Here is a 14,711-nt window from a genome sequence, read left to right as displayed (position 1 = left end):
TAATAACTTATTATTTTCTATGTTTTAGTAATCAGTACGTATATATATAAATATAGTTTAAGCCATTACACCTCTTGTACAAGAACCATAATTTCTGGCCTTAAATAAACATTGCTATTAGGACTATTATGGATTTCTTCAATTATACTCTGGTGCCAAGCGAATGTGAGCACTGTGGCTGGTACTAATCGTAAGTCAATAAGGGTTTTATTTGCATCCTCTTCTATGTTTAACTTGTGGCCAGTTGGCGTGTTCAAGACGAAAGGAAGACCGCTGTGTTCAAGGTTTTCTTGAACAAATTCATATATTTCATTGTAGCGTTCGTATACTGAGAACGTTCCCTGAAAATTATGATATTTTAATACAAAAATCATAGGTCTAGCGGTTTAGTACACTACTTTACTTCCAATGGTCGCGGGTTCGTTTCCTCGCACGGTGCAAACATTAACATTCATGAGTGATTGTTTGTATTGGTCTATATGTGCGTTGACGTAAAAAAAGTATTCAAGTATTTCTATCAGTTGAGCTCTGCTTAGCTTGGATCTATGTGAATTAACCAGAATTATTATTATAGTATATTGGATAAGCATGAAGCGGTCATAATAAGCAAGCAAACAGGAATCACATCGTGACAAATTCACCAGGAATGAAACACAATGGCTGCTAGGGGGATCAATTTACAATTACTACTAGGGTCAAATCAGTGATGGGGAGGAGGATTGCAAAAAACATTAGTGACCTCATCGCTAGCAATTTCTGGTAGACCTTCACTTAAGGTCAACATATCATGACACTTCCTCCATCATCATCAATCACAATCAACACCTAGACGAGCCGTTACATTCACTAATTTTCATATAAATATAAAATTAAATTGGACTCTATTCTTCGCATTTAGCCTCTCATCTGAGCAGTAGAATTCTCATAAAAAAACAAACTTACTTGTAATAAAATGCCATCTGGAAACCGTATTCTAATTATGGCGAATTTGTACTTTCTCATTTCACGTAGTTCATCTTTCTCCCTCATTGCTTTAGTGCGTAACATTTGGCTTCTTTCTATTGCTTCAGTTCTAAAAATTATTTTATTTCATTAGTACAATCAAATATTTATTTTAATTAAGCAATGAGCTGCTTTACTTACATAAATATGTAATTTGAATGACAAACAAGCTGACGACGAAATGCCTGATGGTGAGAGGTAACCATCATGGACGTCATAACGTAACTTAATCCTGAGTTGCCATTTCTGAAGCCTAAGATATCATGCTCGGTACCCTTTAATTACACATCCATATAATATGCAAATCAAAATACAAGTTATACAGCAAATTACTTATCAGCAGAAATAATTGAAATTATGTGGATAAGTCCCCTATTTTTACACAATTTTATATAGTCTGCCTTTGTAGAATACTACTAAAGTCATATTTAAAATGCAAATATGTTAGTTCATCTGTTTCTTACATATCACAACTAAATTGAACGGATCTTAATGAAATTTGAGATATAGATATGCTAGATAGACAGATATAGGTTATCTGTCTATCTTGTAATAAAAGGACTACGGAAAAAGTCGCGGGTTATAACTAGTAGTGCAAAAGGTACCTTAGTTGATGTTCCCTCTTCAATTCTTCAGGAGTGAGAGCATAAAACGATGCGGGTAGTTGTACTTTAGTGGCCGCTTGCGATGGCAATAGTACTTGAAGATTCCTATCCAATTCTAATTGGATTGGTTCAGCTGTATGAAGTGCATCAATTAACGTCTGAAATAATAGTAAAAATCTTAAATATCTTGTTTAATATACTATATTTTTATTGTTAACGGTAAGGCCGTTAGCAATAACACTCAGAGCTGACTGGGGTTACTCCAGTCAGCTTGTGACCACAAATCTGGTAAATAACTTTATTTACCATAAAAATATTCGTGTTAAGCCCCGGTTAACAACATAAATAATAAAAGTATACGAAAATAAGTATATACTAAAATTGTTTAAGTAATTGCAGTGGTAGAACAAGCTGATTGCCCACTTGTTAGTAAGTGGGAACCGTAGGCTTAGATATTATAGATCTATAGCTTATAATTTTACTGCCGTATCCCACCCTCTAACCGAAAACCCAGCTTACAATGAAACAAGTTGCGGCTGGCTGAAGTAGTTGAGATAGAGGTCCTTATGTAGACAACTTTGTCTAAAACTGCTTCTGGATTAATCATATAAACCTAGACAATTCGCAAGTGCCATCTATCCTCAAACTAAACAGAGCTTATTCTATGATATATAACTAGACAATTGATAAATTTTAATTCAAAAATTTGACATTCTTACTACGATTTACTTCGTAAATCTCAAACCTGGACCACAAAATAAGGCTGCCAAAGAAATAAAACACATTTACCACCAATCTGTTATAATTGAGGATCCAAAAAAAAGAAGGTCGATGACACAATGTCAGAGATGCCAACAATATGGTCACACAAAAAATTATTGTATGAGGCCATTCAGATGCGTAAAATGTGGACAACAACACAAAACTTCCGAATGTACCAAAAAGGATCGAAATATACCCGCACTATGTGCTCTCTGCCAAGGACCACATCCTGCAAATTACAAGGGGTGTGAAGTATATAAGGAAATCCTTGCTAGAAAAACATTAAGAAGACAAGTAAGTGAAGGAGTGAAACAAAAAGCCACAACTGACCACAGAGACGACCACAAACTACCACAAGCTAATGTTGACTATACTAAACGAACTTATGCAGATATATTGAAGACTGATATTCAACATATAACTGAATCTTTTAAATCCTCTCCTCCAAAACACATAAATGATACTATACAGCAATTACTCGTAAAACAAGCCGAGCGATTTGAAATAATCTTACAATAAATGACTACCCTTATGGGGCTATAGCCAAACTTGTCGAAAAACTCACAAAGTGACTGTCTTTCGATTAGCAACCTAGAACATCAATGGATTGACTCCAAACCAACACGACGTAGCTATACTGCTGAACGAATACAAGCTTGACATAATTCTGATCACTGAGACTCACTGCACAAACTTTAGCAATTTAAAATTTAAAGGCTACTGCACTTACTTGACTAACCACCCAGATGGTACCTCTCATGGTGGAACTGCAATTGTAATCCGAGAAACTATTAAACACCATGTAATGGCAAATTACGAAACTGAACATATTCAGGCAACTACAGTAGCAGTGGAAGACAAACATGGCTTCTTTAACATCTCTTCTATATACTGCCCACCCAGACATAAAATAGATGAGGAGATCTTCTCCCAATTCTACAGCACTCTTGGAGGAAGATTTATTGCAGGAGGTGATTATAATGCAATACACACTGGGGCTCTCGATTAACTACCACAAGAGGTAGACAATTTAAATCAAGTGCAGAAAAAAATAACTTAACATCCATCTCTACAACCAACATACTAAAATCTGATCCACACAAAATGCCGGACTTGCTGGATTTTTTTATGATTAAAGGAATGTCTCAGCATTACTTTAAAGCGGAGACATGTCTGGACAGTTCATCTGATCACAGCCCTGTTATCTTAACTGTTAGTGTTAACATAATAGTTCGGGAAAGACCAGAAATCATCTGTAATAAAAATACAGACTGGGACTCATTCAGAGAACATATAGAGAAAAACTTAATGCTGAATATTTCATTAAAGACTATCAACGAAATCGAAGAAGCTACTAAATATATAACAACTATGATCCAGGAAGCTTGCTGGAGAAGTACCCCACATCTAAAATACCAGGAAGCATTTACAAACTGGCCACTCGAAATAAAAATAAAATTCTCGAGAAACGTCGTTTACGTCGTACGTGGCATCGAAGCAGATGTGCTGAAGATAAAACTATTTTAAATAGAGCTATTGTGGAACTAAGAACAATGATACAGGAGCACAAAAACTACACATTACAGCGAAAATTAGAGGCACTGACGCCTACTGTTTCTACAGATTACTCATTATGGAAATATACGAAATCATTTAAAAGACCACAACAAACCAAGCCTCCCATAAGAACAGAAAACAATATCTGGGCTAGAACAAGTAAAGAAAAGGCCAATATTTTTGCCAAACACCTATCTGAGGTATTCATCCCGAATCACGTACCTAATGAGGAATTTGAGAACAATGTGAATTCAGTCCTAAACCAAGATCTACAATTAGACCTTCCACCAATGCCTGTAACAGTACGAGAGCTTTGGAGGACCATAAAGTATCTTAAAGATAAAAAGGCTCCTGGTTTTGATCTTCTCACCAAAGAAGTGCTATGCCAATTGCCAAAAAAAGCTGTAATTTTCCTAACCATTCTGTTTAATGGTATTATAAGAGTTCAGCACTTTCCAGAGCTATGGAAGGTCTCAACCATCACCATGATACACAAACCTGGAAAACCTTCTCAGGAAGCCGCATCCTATAGACCCATTAGCCTCCTTCCAATCTTGTCCAAGCTTTTTGAGAAGATACTTCTGCGAAGAATCCATTCTCAACTTGCACAAAAAAAAATTATTCCTGATCACCAGTTCGGTTTCCGGCATCAACACTCAACTGTGGAACAGGTTCACAGGGTCTGTGATAGAATTCGAATGACTCTCGAAAACAAAGAATACTGTTCGGCTGCTTTTCTTGACATACAGCAAGCGTTCGATCGGGTATGGCATGGGGACTACTATATAAAATCAGGAATAACCTGTCACACAGTTATTACCTCCTACTAAGATCTTACCTGCTACAAAGACTCTTTCAGGTAAGGGAATCTGGAGAAACATCATCATTCTATGAGATCAAAGCTGGAGTGCCACAGGGGTCAATTCTCGGTCCTATGTTATACCTCATATATACAGCGGACATTCCGGAAGTGAAAGGTGTCACTATAGCCACCTTTGCGGATGATACTGCATTGCTAGCTAGTAATAAAACACCTGACATGGCTTCAACCATTCTCCAGAATGGCCTGGATCACAGGTGGTTGCAAAGATGGAAAGTCAAGACCAGCATTACAAAATCTGTCCAAGTCACCTTTACTCTAAAACGTGGAAATTGTCCACCAGTACGATTGGGAGATTATGCTCTACCACATAAGGACAATGTTAAGTATCTTGGAGTACACCTTGCCCGCCGTTTGAATTGGAGGGAACATATTAAAACCAAGAGAGAATGCTTAATGATTCGCTTTAAAAACCTTTACTGGCTTATGGGTCGAAATACAAAACTGTCTATTGACAATAAACTACTGATTTATAAGTCCATTCTAAAACCTGTATGGACATACGGCTTACAACTTTGGGGAAGTGCGTCAAAGTCAAATGTTAACATCATTCAAAGGGCCCAAAATATTATACTGAGAACAATATCGGGTGTCCCTTGGTACATCACCAACAACGAAATTCACAAGGAACTTGGCGTACTGACAGTAAAGGAGGAGATCCTCAATTGTAAAGAAAAATATAAAAAGCGACTATGTGACCACCCGAATCAACTGGTTGCTCAATTACTACAAATACTTTACCCCAAGCGACTAAAAAGAAGCGACATTGTGTAATGTTTGCAGTATGCTTAAGGAGTAGATTCGCCCGCTGGGGTGGACACTCCATTCTTAGATCCCACACCCAAAAAATCTGCTCATAGTTCCGGGACTGATTGCAGATAAGAGAAAAAAAAAAAAAAAATTGACATAAGTACAGATAGTATCATAAGGCTTTTTTATCTCTAGCAACACACAAGTTTCTTGCTTATTCTTCTTGTGATGAATCTGCATTCCGAATGCGAAAGCGGTAGAATAAAAAAACTTGACTATTCAAAAGTGCTTATATTAAGTTTATTTGAATAAAGATTATTTCTATTTCTATTTCTATAAAGAACGACGAAGTGGCAGATTTACAGCTAATAAAGAATTAAAATCTGAAATGAAATTAATCAACTCACAGTTAACATTTCAACCGAGGGCACATTATCTTTACTGAATATAAGATAGTCTTCTTCCACGCCATCAGAATTGGTCACTTTCTGCTGCGCAAACCCAGCTGCTAGCAGTAAGTCCAGTGCTCCTTCTATTGGTTGAACGCGTTCACAGAATGCTCTAGAATAAAATATTTTTTATATATAACAACTCTTTTTTTTGGCAATGAAGTTTATATGTGATGGTGATGGTAAGTCACAACTGTCGCCTATATACATGAACAGCATCATGTGACGTCTGTGGTACGGTTGGCAGGCAATGAATAGAGTTTAGATATAGCTTGGAAGTCTAGTGTTGACTGTTCGGCGACCAGATTGTGACGTATATATCAAGTAATAGGATCTTACCTGTTGGACATTCTAATTTTCTGATATTTCTCTTCGTCAGGATATGTGACTATGTTTTCCAAATATTTGCAAAGTGTTTCTACACAGGGAGCAACCTAAAATTATTATAGAACACACTGATAGGGTTATTAAATATATGTCATGGTAATTTATTATATACAAATATTTACATTTACAATAATAATAAAATTGTACAAATATGACCTTTTTTAAGTATTTGGGATGGCTAATAGGTTAACATTTGTTTGGGCCAACCAATAGTTAACCGGTAATACGGTAACCGTAGCCTTTGTCGGCGTGGTACTTAAGAACAGGTTTAATTAAAGGAATAAAAGTAAAACAGAAGATACCTAATCAAAGAAAAAGGTGTATTTTTTTAAGAAAATACTAATAAAATACTAGAGACAACCATCTAAAATACTGCTAGATCGTTCTGAGCCCAAGCGACTGACAGTCATTGGTATTATTATTATATTAAGCAGTGATATTGCAAAACACAGCCTTAAAAGCAATCTGCTTAGCAGCTGAAATAGATGAGAACGAGGTGCCCAAGCAGAGACATTTTCAGTCTATATCATATTATTTGTATCTTTTTAATGCCACTTACTTATTATGCTAGCATGTGGCATTCCATAGTTCATTCATAGGTAAATAATATATATATACATATAACTAAACATAAATATAATAAGTAAAGGAACAGTGCACATATATAATATTCTTAACTTCATTAAGGGTATACCTTATCTCTGCTATTGCAAGATTGTATCATAAGACAGGCTGTTAGACCTCTCTCTTCCTCTAATTGTTCATATAGGAATGTTTTGATATTTGCCTTCCATTCATCCCGTGGTAATATATCATTACTGATCAGTGGACACCTAAAATAGTATAATAATTAGATTATGGTCAACAAAATAATAAATACGGGTATAATTAGAATAGGGATAAAATGAGACCAATTTATAATTAATGGACATATACAACGAAGACACACTAGAGTTGCCAACATCATTAAAAGAATTGCACAATGTAACATTTCTCACCCCTTCACAACAGTTAAAGCGGTGTTGGGACGGCCACGTATATTGAAGCACAGATGATAGACGGACACATAGATCTCTAATGTAGCTGACCTAGCATGGGAATCATCAAAATGATGGCAGGATCGACCTGGACAACATGCGGCGCAGACTGAAGTGGAAAATTATCCAAGATGTATATGTCCTGCAGTGGACTAATATATGCTGAAGAAGAAGAAGACAGACATACTGAAATCATCAGCACATTCATTAGGTTGAACACTTATTTCCAGAATTGCTTGACTTAATATCGACATATCCTCATGCCTAACTCTTCGTTATTAGACAATCATGGTACCACTTATGTGCCATTCCAGAGAATTAAGATAGAGAAGAAGCATGACACCTCCAATTGCTGCTTTGTAAGATATGTTCTAGAGTGGAGACTGTGAATTGGCAAATGAAGGTATGACTCCCTGCAGCTAGGTGGAGTGACGATATACATAGGGTTGCGGCTAGTAACTGGGAAGAGAAAGGCTGAAAACCGTGCCCAGTGGCATGTCTTGGGAAAGAGATAGGCCTATGTCCAGCTGTGGACTGCATTCGGCAGATGATAATGAAGATATGTTAGATTGAAATTACTATCCAGTAATTTCATTACCTTATTTTAGCAAAGCAAGCTGAGTAGCACCAGTAATTAAGAGTAATTATATGATACAGAGGCATAAGAATAATAGTATTACAAAATACTATTAATATATTTAATAAGTAAATAATCCAATTATATCTTTAGAATGACTGTAATTGAGTGGAAATAGCAGTAAGGAATTACTTGAAAAATACTCCCGATGCAGCTAAATTTGCAGGTAAGTCTACTTCCACTACCTTCCCTGTATCTGACTGGGATGGTGTTATAACAGCTGATGTGGATGCTTTCTCATTCTCCAATTCCTTTTTTACCTGAGCCTGAAATAAAAAATAACTTATACATAACTTATATTTCTCATATATTGTAGTCCCAGGCTGGAAATACCAGTTTTCAAATACCCTAAGTATTTGGAAACTGGTATTTCCAGCCTGGTTTTCTATTAGAGGTGAGTGAGAACGCCTGTTCTTCTAAATTTAGAGCCCACTGACGTGAACATTAGGATACATATAATTCTCATATTTTCTGGTAAAGTTAAGGACAGACTCAACAAATAATGTCTGATATCATAATATTAATAGGAAAATCAGTATTCTTGCGATTCACTGGGCATACTACCCATTTTCAGCATATCTATTAATGTACAACAGGGGTGAGCAACCTTTTTCATCAACGGGGTAATTAAAATTTCAAAATTTTTGGTGGGCCCCATAAATATGTATAAATAATATGTAAATATGTAGAATATATAGTATTAGCTTAGCTTAGCTCAGCTCAGCTCAGCTCCTGAGGGCTGACTCATTAGAGCAGCATCATGAATTTTAAAAGGAATGCAAACAATGAAAGAAAATGACCCATCAGATTGGACTTTTGTGTATAAAAAATCAAATTGCCAATTAGCAGTATTCAAAAAGAAAAAAAAAATTAATAAAAATATTATAATAGATTATGATTACCTGTATAGCAGCAAGGGAAGTATTAAATGCTGGGTTCTCTCTCTTCTGTTGTAATCTAGCCAAGGCTGCATCTGCAGCAACTTTACTCTCCACTGACAAGCCTGATCTTTTAACAGCTGGAACATCCTTCCTAGACGAATCTGAACCCTGAGAACGGATTGTTGACTCACTCAATTTATGTCCAGGTCCGGCCAATTTAAATTTCGCATCTACTTTTTTCTTTTTAAAAAAGTTTTTTATTTTATCTGCCATTTTTTATTATATTCTGGGTGTATGCTCTTTGGGCAATTTTAGTTTGGATACACTTTCCTTTAGTTGTTCTATTGTTGCTGATGTAGCTGCAAATAATAACATTTTGTTAGGTTTTAATTTATACCAAGGTAGGTTAGATAGCTTAGGAATAGAAAAATAAAAAAAGGTTTATTTTTTAAGAAAATACTGTCTACCTGTGTATATATACCAGTAATTTGCAGTAGATCACTTGCACATTCTAAGTCCATGTGACACACAGCCTTTATTATATTAAGTGGAGAAGCATTAAATTGACGACCTCGGTGGTCTAGTGGTCTAGCACACCGCTTTACGTCCGATGGTCGCGGGTTCGATTCCTAGCACGGCACAAACATTTTGTATTCATGAGTATAATTGTTTGTATCGGTCTGGGTGTTGTCTCTTGTATAATATGTATGTATTTACGAAAAAAAAATTATCTATGTAAGTTATCTAGTTAAAATAACACAAGCTTTAGCTAGCTTAACTTGGGACTAGATGGCGTTGTGTGAATTGTCCTGAGATTATTATTATATTATTATATTATTATTACATTAAATAAATAAAATTTCTAAAATATAAGTAGTAACTATGTAAACTATGTTAATTTCCTATCAAAATCAATCTAGCTGTTTCAGAGATTAGAAAGAACAAACAGACGGAGAACAATTTTAGTACCATATATACTTTCATATGCATTATTGCTGCTATATGCTGTTTGTAATTTTAAATTAACAGCTTTAAGCTGTTAATTTGAAATTACAAACAGACACTCCAATTTTATTTATTTATAATAAGATCATCATAAAAAAAATACCCATACATACTATACTGCCTTTCAATAGAACTTACAGAAAATGTAAACAAACATTTTATCTTAAAAATGTAAAAATTTATTTATTTAAAACAAACAACATATACCCTGTAATTTATTTTGTGTTTCTTAAGTGTGATAAAGTTGTCTTACTTGATTGTCATTATCTTATTGTATTATGCTGTATCTTATATCTATGTCATATAAATAAATGTTTGTTCTGTCTCAGTTTTTACATGAAACAATGAACCATCATCACAAAGATTCACACTTATGATATAATATGTAAACTTAATGGCCTCATTAATAAATATTTACATAGTTGGCAGAGCCAGCATCCAATGCAGCCAAGTTATTGTTCTGGCTGGTATCACATTCATTCATTCATTCATCACATTGTATCACATTTGTTATTTACTTAGTAAAGGTATGATGGGAATGTCACAATCTGTATATAAAGAGATAAAAAAATATATATTTACAGAATCACACAATATACACGTTTACAGATGTAGGTTGACAGGAAGAATAGTGAATCACAAGTCTGCTTGAAGTTTTCCTACCACATGATTGGTAATACTAAGATTGTCTTACATTGGTAATACTAAGATTGTCTAGCCTTATAATTACTATTTCAACATAAAAAATAAATATATTATTACTGTGGTAAACAGTCTTGGTGACAATGCTATAAATATGTGTAAAATCTATTATGTTATTGTTGCCTGTATACCTAAATGAAGTCATAAAAAAAATTAAACTCTATTTTTATTTAGAGAGCTCTCTATCAGTAGGATGGTGTGTTAATGATGATGGTGCTGTAATTGGACTTATCTTTTTTTTTAATATCAACTTTGCATAATAGACAACGAATTGCCAAAAAACAGATTTTGAGCTTAAAATGACAATGAAATGTAATAAACAGTGACTCACCTGGTTTCATAAATCGCTCCGATATGCGTTTACCGTACACTCGCCACGATATGAAAATCAATAACAAAGTGAACAGTAAAATAAGAGCAAACGTCTTCAAAAGAAGAAACTGGAACTCGTTGAAGAAGAATACTTCAGCAAAACCACCGTAGAATGATAGTTCAGACAAAATTGCAATGGATTGGGAAATATTTTCACCTGGAATTGACGATAATGACGACTTTACGAAATCCTTTGCGAAAGCGAAAGTATCCTCAATCTGAAGATACAGAGCTTCGTAAAGGGTTGTATTAAATATAGCGGTATCGAATAAAGACATTACATATATAAATTACAATAGTTTTAAAAGGTAAACGTTGGTAATATAAAAAAAATATTTTTAGTTAAGTGACATGTAACAATTTGACATAGTAAACTGACTGCCGGAGTGACGGCCTTGATAGCGCTGTCAAAAATAAAAGAGTCACTGAAAAAAATGTTTTCTTGGCATTTTTTCCTCGGTTTTTCCTACCTAACATTTACGTTTTTTAATTTTAATTAATGCAATAATAATTAAATTTAACACGATGTAATTTGTAAAGTTCTTAAATTAGTTGAATATAATTAGGAAATATATAAAGCAAATATAAATAAATCAAGAAAATTTTCATTGCTAAATTCGACGCTATCTTTCAGCAGTTTAAGTATTAATAAAAATCTGCTGTCACTAATGATAACCGTGGTAAAATTCGCTAACACCCAAATCTTTTGATAAACTATTGAAGCCAATGAAAACAGTAAATTATACAATTAGAATATTTTATTAATAAAAAAATTTGTACTAGAAAAAAAATGGTTGGCAACTCTACTCCACAGAGTAAGTTAAGAAAATTGCAATTTTGACAGCCTTTTACAGCTGTGCATTTATTTTAATTATACTTTTTTTTGCATTGATATTATTTTATTTGTTACTATTTGTTTATCTCAAAGAGTAAAGTAAATATACCAAAAGGTTTATCTTCTTTTTTCCATTCAAATTAATAACATTTTTACTTTAATCTATATGACGCCATCTATTATTTTATTAAGCTAAACACTACTGAGAATTTTGCGGTCGCTACATCGTGCGCAAATCAAGTCGCCTGGTGGCGCGGCAGAGCCAAGTCTCCGTGGTTTGTATTTTTACAGTTTACAGCCCAGACGAGTCGTAGGTTATTTTTTATTATAACTATTTTAATCTACAGCTTCACTGGATAATATGGGAGTGTTCACACCTACATATCGGCTTTTCATTAAATTTATTTAACATTTACAGTATAAACAAAATAGTAGGTGGCTATTAAAAATTTTCACATAAATAATTACTTCTTTACTTTTTTTTTAAGTTCTATTTTTAACAAAATATTATTTTTAGACCATTATCTTTTATAATACATTTTTTTAATGATATTAAAAATAAATAATTAACTTGCATGAGCGTAAAACGATTAGATGTCGTAACAAACTACGGCACAAACTTAGTATTTAAAAATTATTCTTTATTGAAATGACGCGGAGGCGGGTCGCTTGATGAATTCCGTCACGCGACGACGCAATTTAGAGTAATGTGTCTTTTAGCTAAATTTACCAGGATTTACGATGATTTGTTTGCTAATTTTATTTTAGTCGTGTGTGACCTTAGTAGGATGCTTAGTAGGAAGGTTACCAATCAATTAGGCACTAATTTATAAAAAAAAATATTCTTCAGTATTTTCATTTTGAATTAAGAATGTAGTGGCATACATAAAAAATATAGTTTTTTAATGTATGCCAGTTTGGCATTCCAGTTACGTAAAAACTGACAGAATTGAGGGCAACGCATGAATGATTCCACATGGCTGTATTAATATAAATAATACAAATTTTAATATACTAAGGTATATCTCTCTGGAGATTTATCCCCTATTATACGTTGTGTAGTCATCATGCATGCGAAGCCGATCGCGCCACTGCTAATTATCAATTGGTTGTCCCCATAAAAATTAAATCAGACATACCTATTCTTCTGCAATTTCATTTCTTAAACGCATAAATGAAATATGGTTCTACCTACTTATACCTATTACTGTTCTGTTCATGTCAAGTGGTCACTACTTTCCATTAACTAGTTTGCCATTCAAATTTCACAAAACATACTTCTTTCAGTTGAAAATTTACTAATGTATTACAAACTCAACAGCGTGACATAAAAGCTCTGCGTGTCCGCGCTCATTATTTCCATCTCGACAATAAAAGCTTTGGCTATTCCGTTACATTTTTCTCTTTAGATTCGCCTCCTTGTGACACTAATTGCTTCTAGTTTAGAGAGTCCACTTAATTTAACAAGAAGTCCATTAACAGCTTTTTTCGTTTCCTAAAGCTATATTTGTACCACTTTACGCGAGTTTCTGCAATTGAGTTCTGCCAAACTTGTTTACTTAAGGAATTGATTTCGAAATAATTACATTAAATGAAAAAGACTGGAGTGGCTATAAGCGAATATGTATAATAATAGATACATATTTATAATTGCGATATAAATATACTTAGGTATAATTTTATTTCGTAATTATATCTAAATAGCTATGCGCTTATAATTACGGAAAAAGAAAACTTTCCATAATCTGGTATAAAGTCGTGTAAAGCTTCGAAATTTGAGTAAGGTATTATCCATATATTTATTTAAATTATTCTTATGATACTGGCCTTTACATCTTTACCAGACAAAAGAGGGCAAGTGCAGACGGCATTCTAAATGCGTGGAAGGACTTCAACTCCTGCCTGACGGATACAACTTCTGTATGAGGGCATCGATAGGGGTTAGAACCTTACCTCAGGCCGTTGTCCTGATTTGAATGAGAACGGGGGATGGATGGGGGGGGGGGGGGACGAACTAACCATGTATCTGTTGAATTAAGTATTCACTTCATGAAGTTTGTTAGAAATATAGCAAGCAAATAACGCTCTTAAAGCTTCCATTATAAGTCGTTCAATGTTGCAAAGGCTTTTTGAAGTTTTTCGAAGTTAGTATCTTTTTTTTCGTGTGGAAATAAAATCAAAAAACTACAACAGTAACAAGGGGGTATATGGCATTATTACCCACCTTTCATGAGTATCCTACCTCATTTTTAACTTGGTATACTCTTTGCAACTAATCATGTACTCATACACTTAATTCATAGACAGTCCAGAAAAAATCATTCATTTCAATTCCAGCCAAACGTCAATTATATCTTCTTTCACAAAACTTTTAAAATTATTAAGACAATTGTGAAGTTGTGGTTGTTATGAAGCCTACTGAAAGTCAGTTGCGGTTCCGAAGGTGGGTAGAGGAGCAGCACCCACACTCATTGGCAAACATGTAAAAAATAAATGACTTACTAACTTGGCTAGACATACTGTGTACTGACCGTATTTTGTATTAAGAGTTCTCTCCGAACTCGCGGGAAAATATTACTACCGAATAATGACGAATTTCTTCAACAGCATGTTTATAGCTAAATCGACATGTCATTAAATTTAAGATTAGATATAAATATTATCATGTTTATCTCAGATAATGAGCGAAATGGGATGATCTGTATATCTACGTCTCAGTTATTTTTCTTAATGTGCTAGCAATGGTATTTTTGTGTTAGATGTTAGATGTGTTTAACAAAAGGAAAGTATGTAGGTAAGTACCTTTTTAATATAAATGTGTGGTTTGTAGGTGAAGGACATATTTATTAA

General features: G+C 34.1%; 2 protein-coding genes across 2 annotated transcripts; both read right to left on the bottom strand.

Annotated features, from left to right (window-relative positions):
• Window positions 1–4: 4 nt before the first annotated feature.
• On the bottom strand, window positions 5–9,220 carry LOC131850069 (UBX domain-containing protein 6). Its single transcript, XM_059200221.1, has 8 exons — window positions 8,969–9,220; window positions 8,199–8,332; window positions 7,087–7,225; window positions 6,345–6,439; window positions 5,964–6,117; window positions 1,608–1,765; window positions 943–1,072; window positions 5–341 (listed from the first exon to the last, which is right to left on the bottom strand). Exons 1-8 carry the CDS (start codon window positions 9,218–9,220, stop codon window positions 66–68), a joined length of 1,338 nt encoding a protein of 445 aa, XP_059056204.1. The 3' UTR covers window positions 5–65.
• On the bottom strand, window positions 9,219–11,397 carry LOC131850070 (uncharacterized). The gene is made up of 2 exons (XM_059200222.1): window positions 10,986–11,397; window positions 9,219–9,306 (listed from the first exon to the last, which is right to left on the bottom strand). Exons 1-2 carry the CDS (start codon window positions 11,302–11,304, stop codon window positions 9,227–9,229), a joined length of 399 nt encoding a protein of 132 aa, XP_059056205.1. The 5' UTR covers window positions 11,305–11,397; the 3' UTR covers window positions 9,219–9,226.
• Window positions 11,398–14,711: the final 3,314 nt, after the last annotated feature.

Source organism: Achroia grisella, unplaced genomic scaffold (genome assembly GCF_030625045.1).
Source record: "Achroia grisella isolate CSIRO2021 unplaced genomic scaffold, CSIRO_AGI_Agris_v1 utg702, whole genome shotgun sequence".
In the NCBI taxonomy this organism is placed as follows: domain Eukaryota; kingdom Metazoa; phylum Arthropoda; class Insecta; order Lepidoptera; family Pyralidae; genus Achroia; species Achroia grisella.
The sequence above is the reverse complement of the archived record's forward strand: the minus strand, read 5'-3'. Positions and strand labels throughout refer to the sequence as shown.

Coding starts and splice junctions, on each gene's coding strand:
- LOC131850069 (XM_059200221.1), bottom strand. CDS start 9,220: ATGGCAGATAAAATAAAAAACTTTTTTAAAAAGAAAAAAGTAGATGCG. Junction 8,333..8,968: donor CTTCCCTTGCTGCTATACAG/GTAATCATAATC, acceptor TTTTTATTTCAG/GCTCAGGTAAAAAAGGAATT. Junction 1,766..5,963: donor CCTCGGTTGAAATGTTAACT/GTGAGTTGATTA, acceptor CTATTATTTCAG/ACGTTAATTGATGCACTTCA.
- LOC131850070 (XM_059200222.1), bottom strand. CDS start 11,304: ATGTCTTTATTCGATACCGCTATATTTAATACAACCCTTTACGAAGCT. Junction 9,307..10,985: donor GGAGCGATTTATGAAACCAG/GTGAGTCACTGT, acceptor TATTATTTGCAG/CTACATCAGCAACAATAGAA.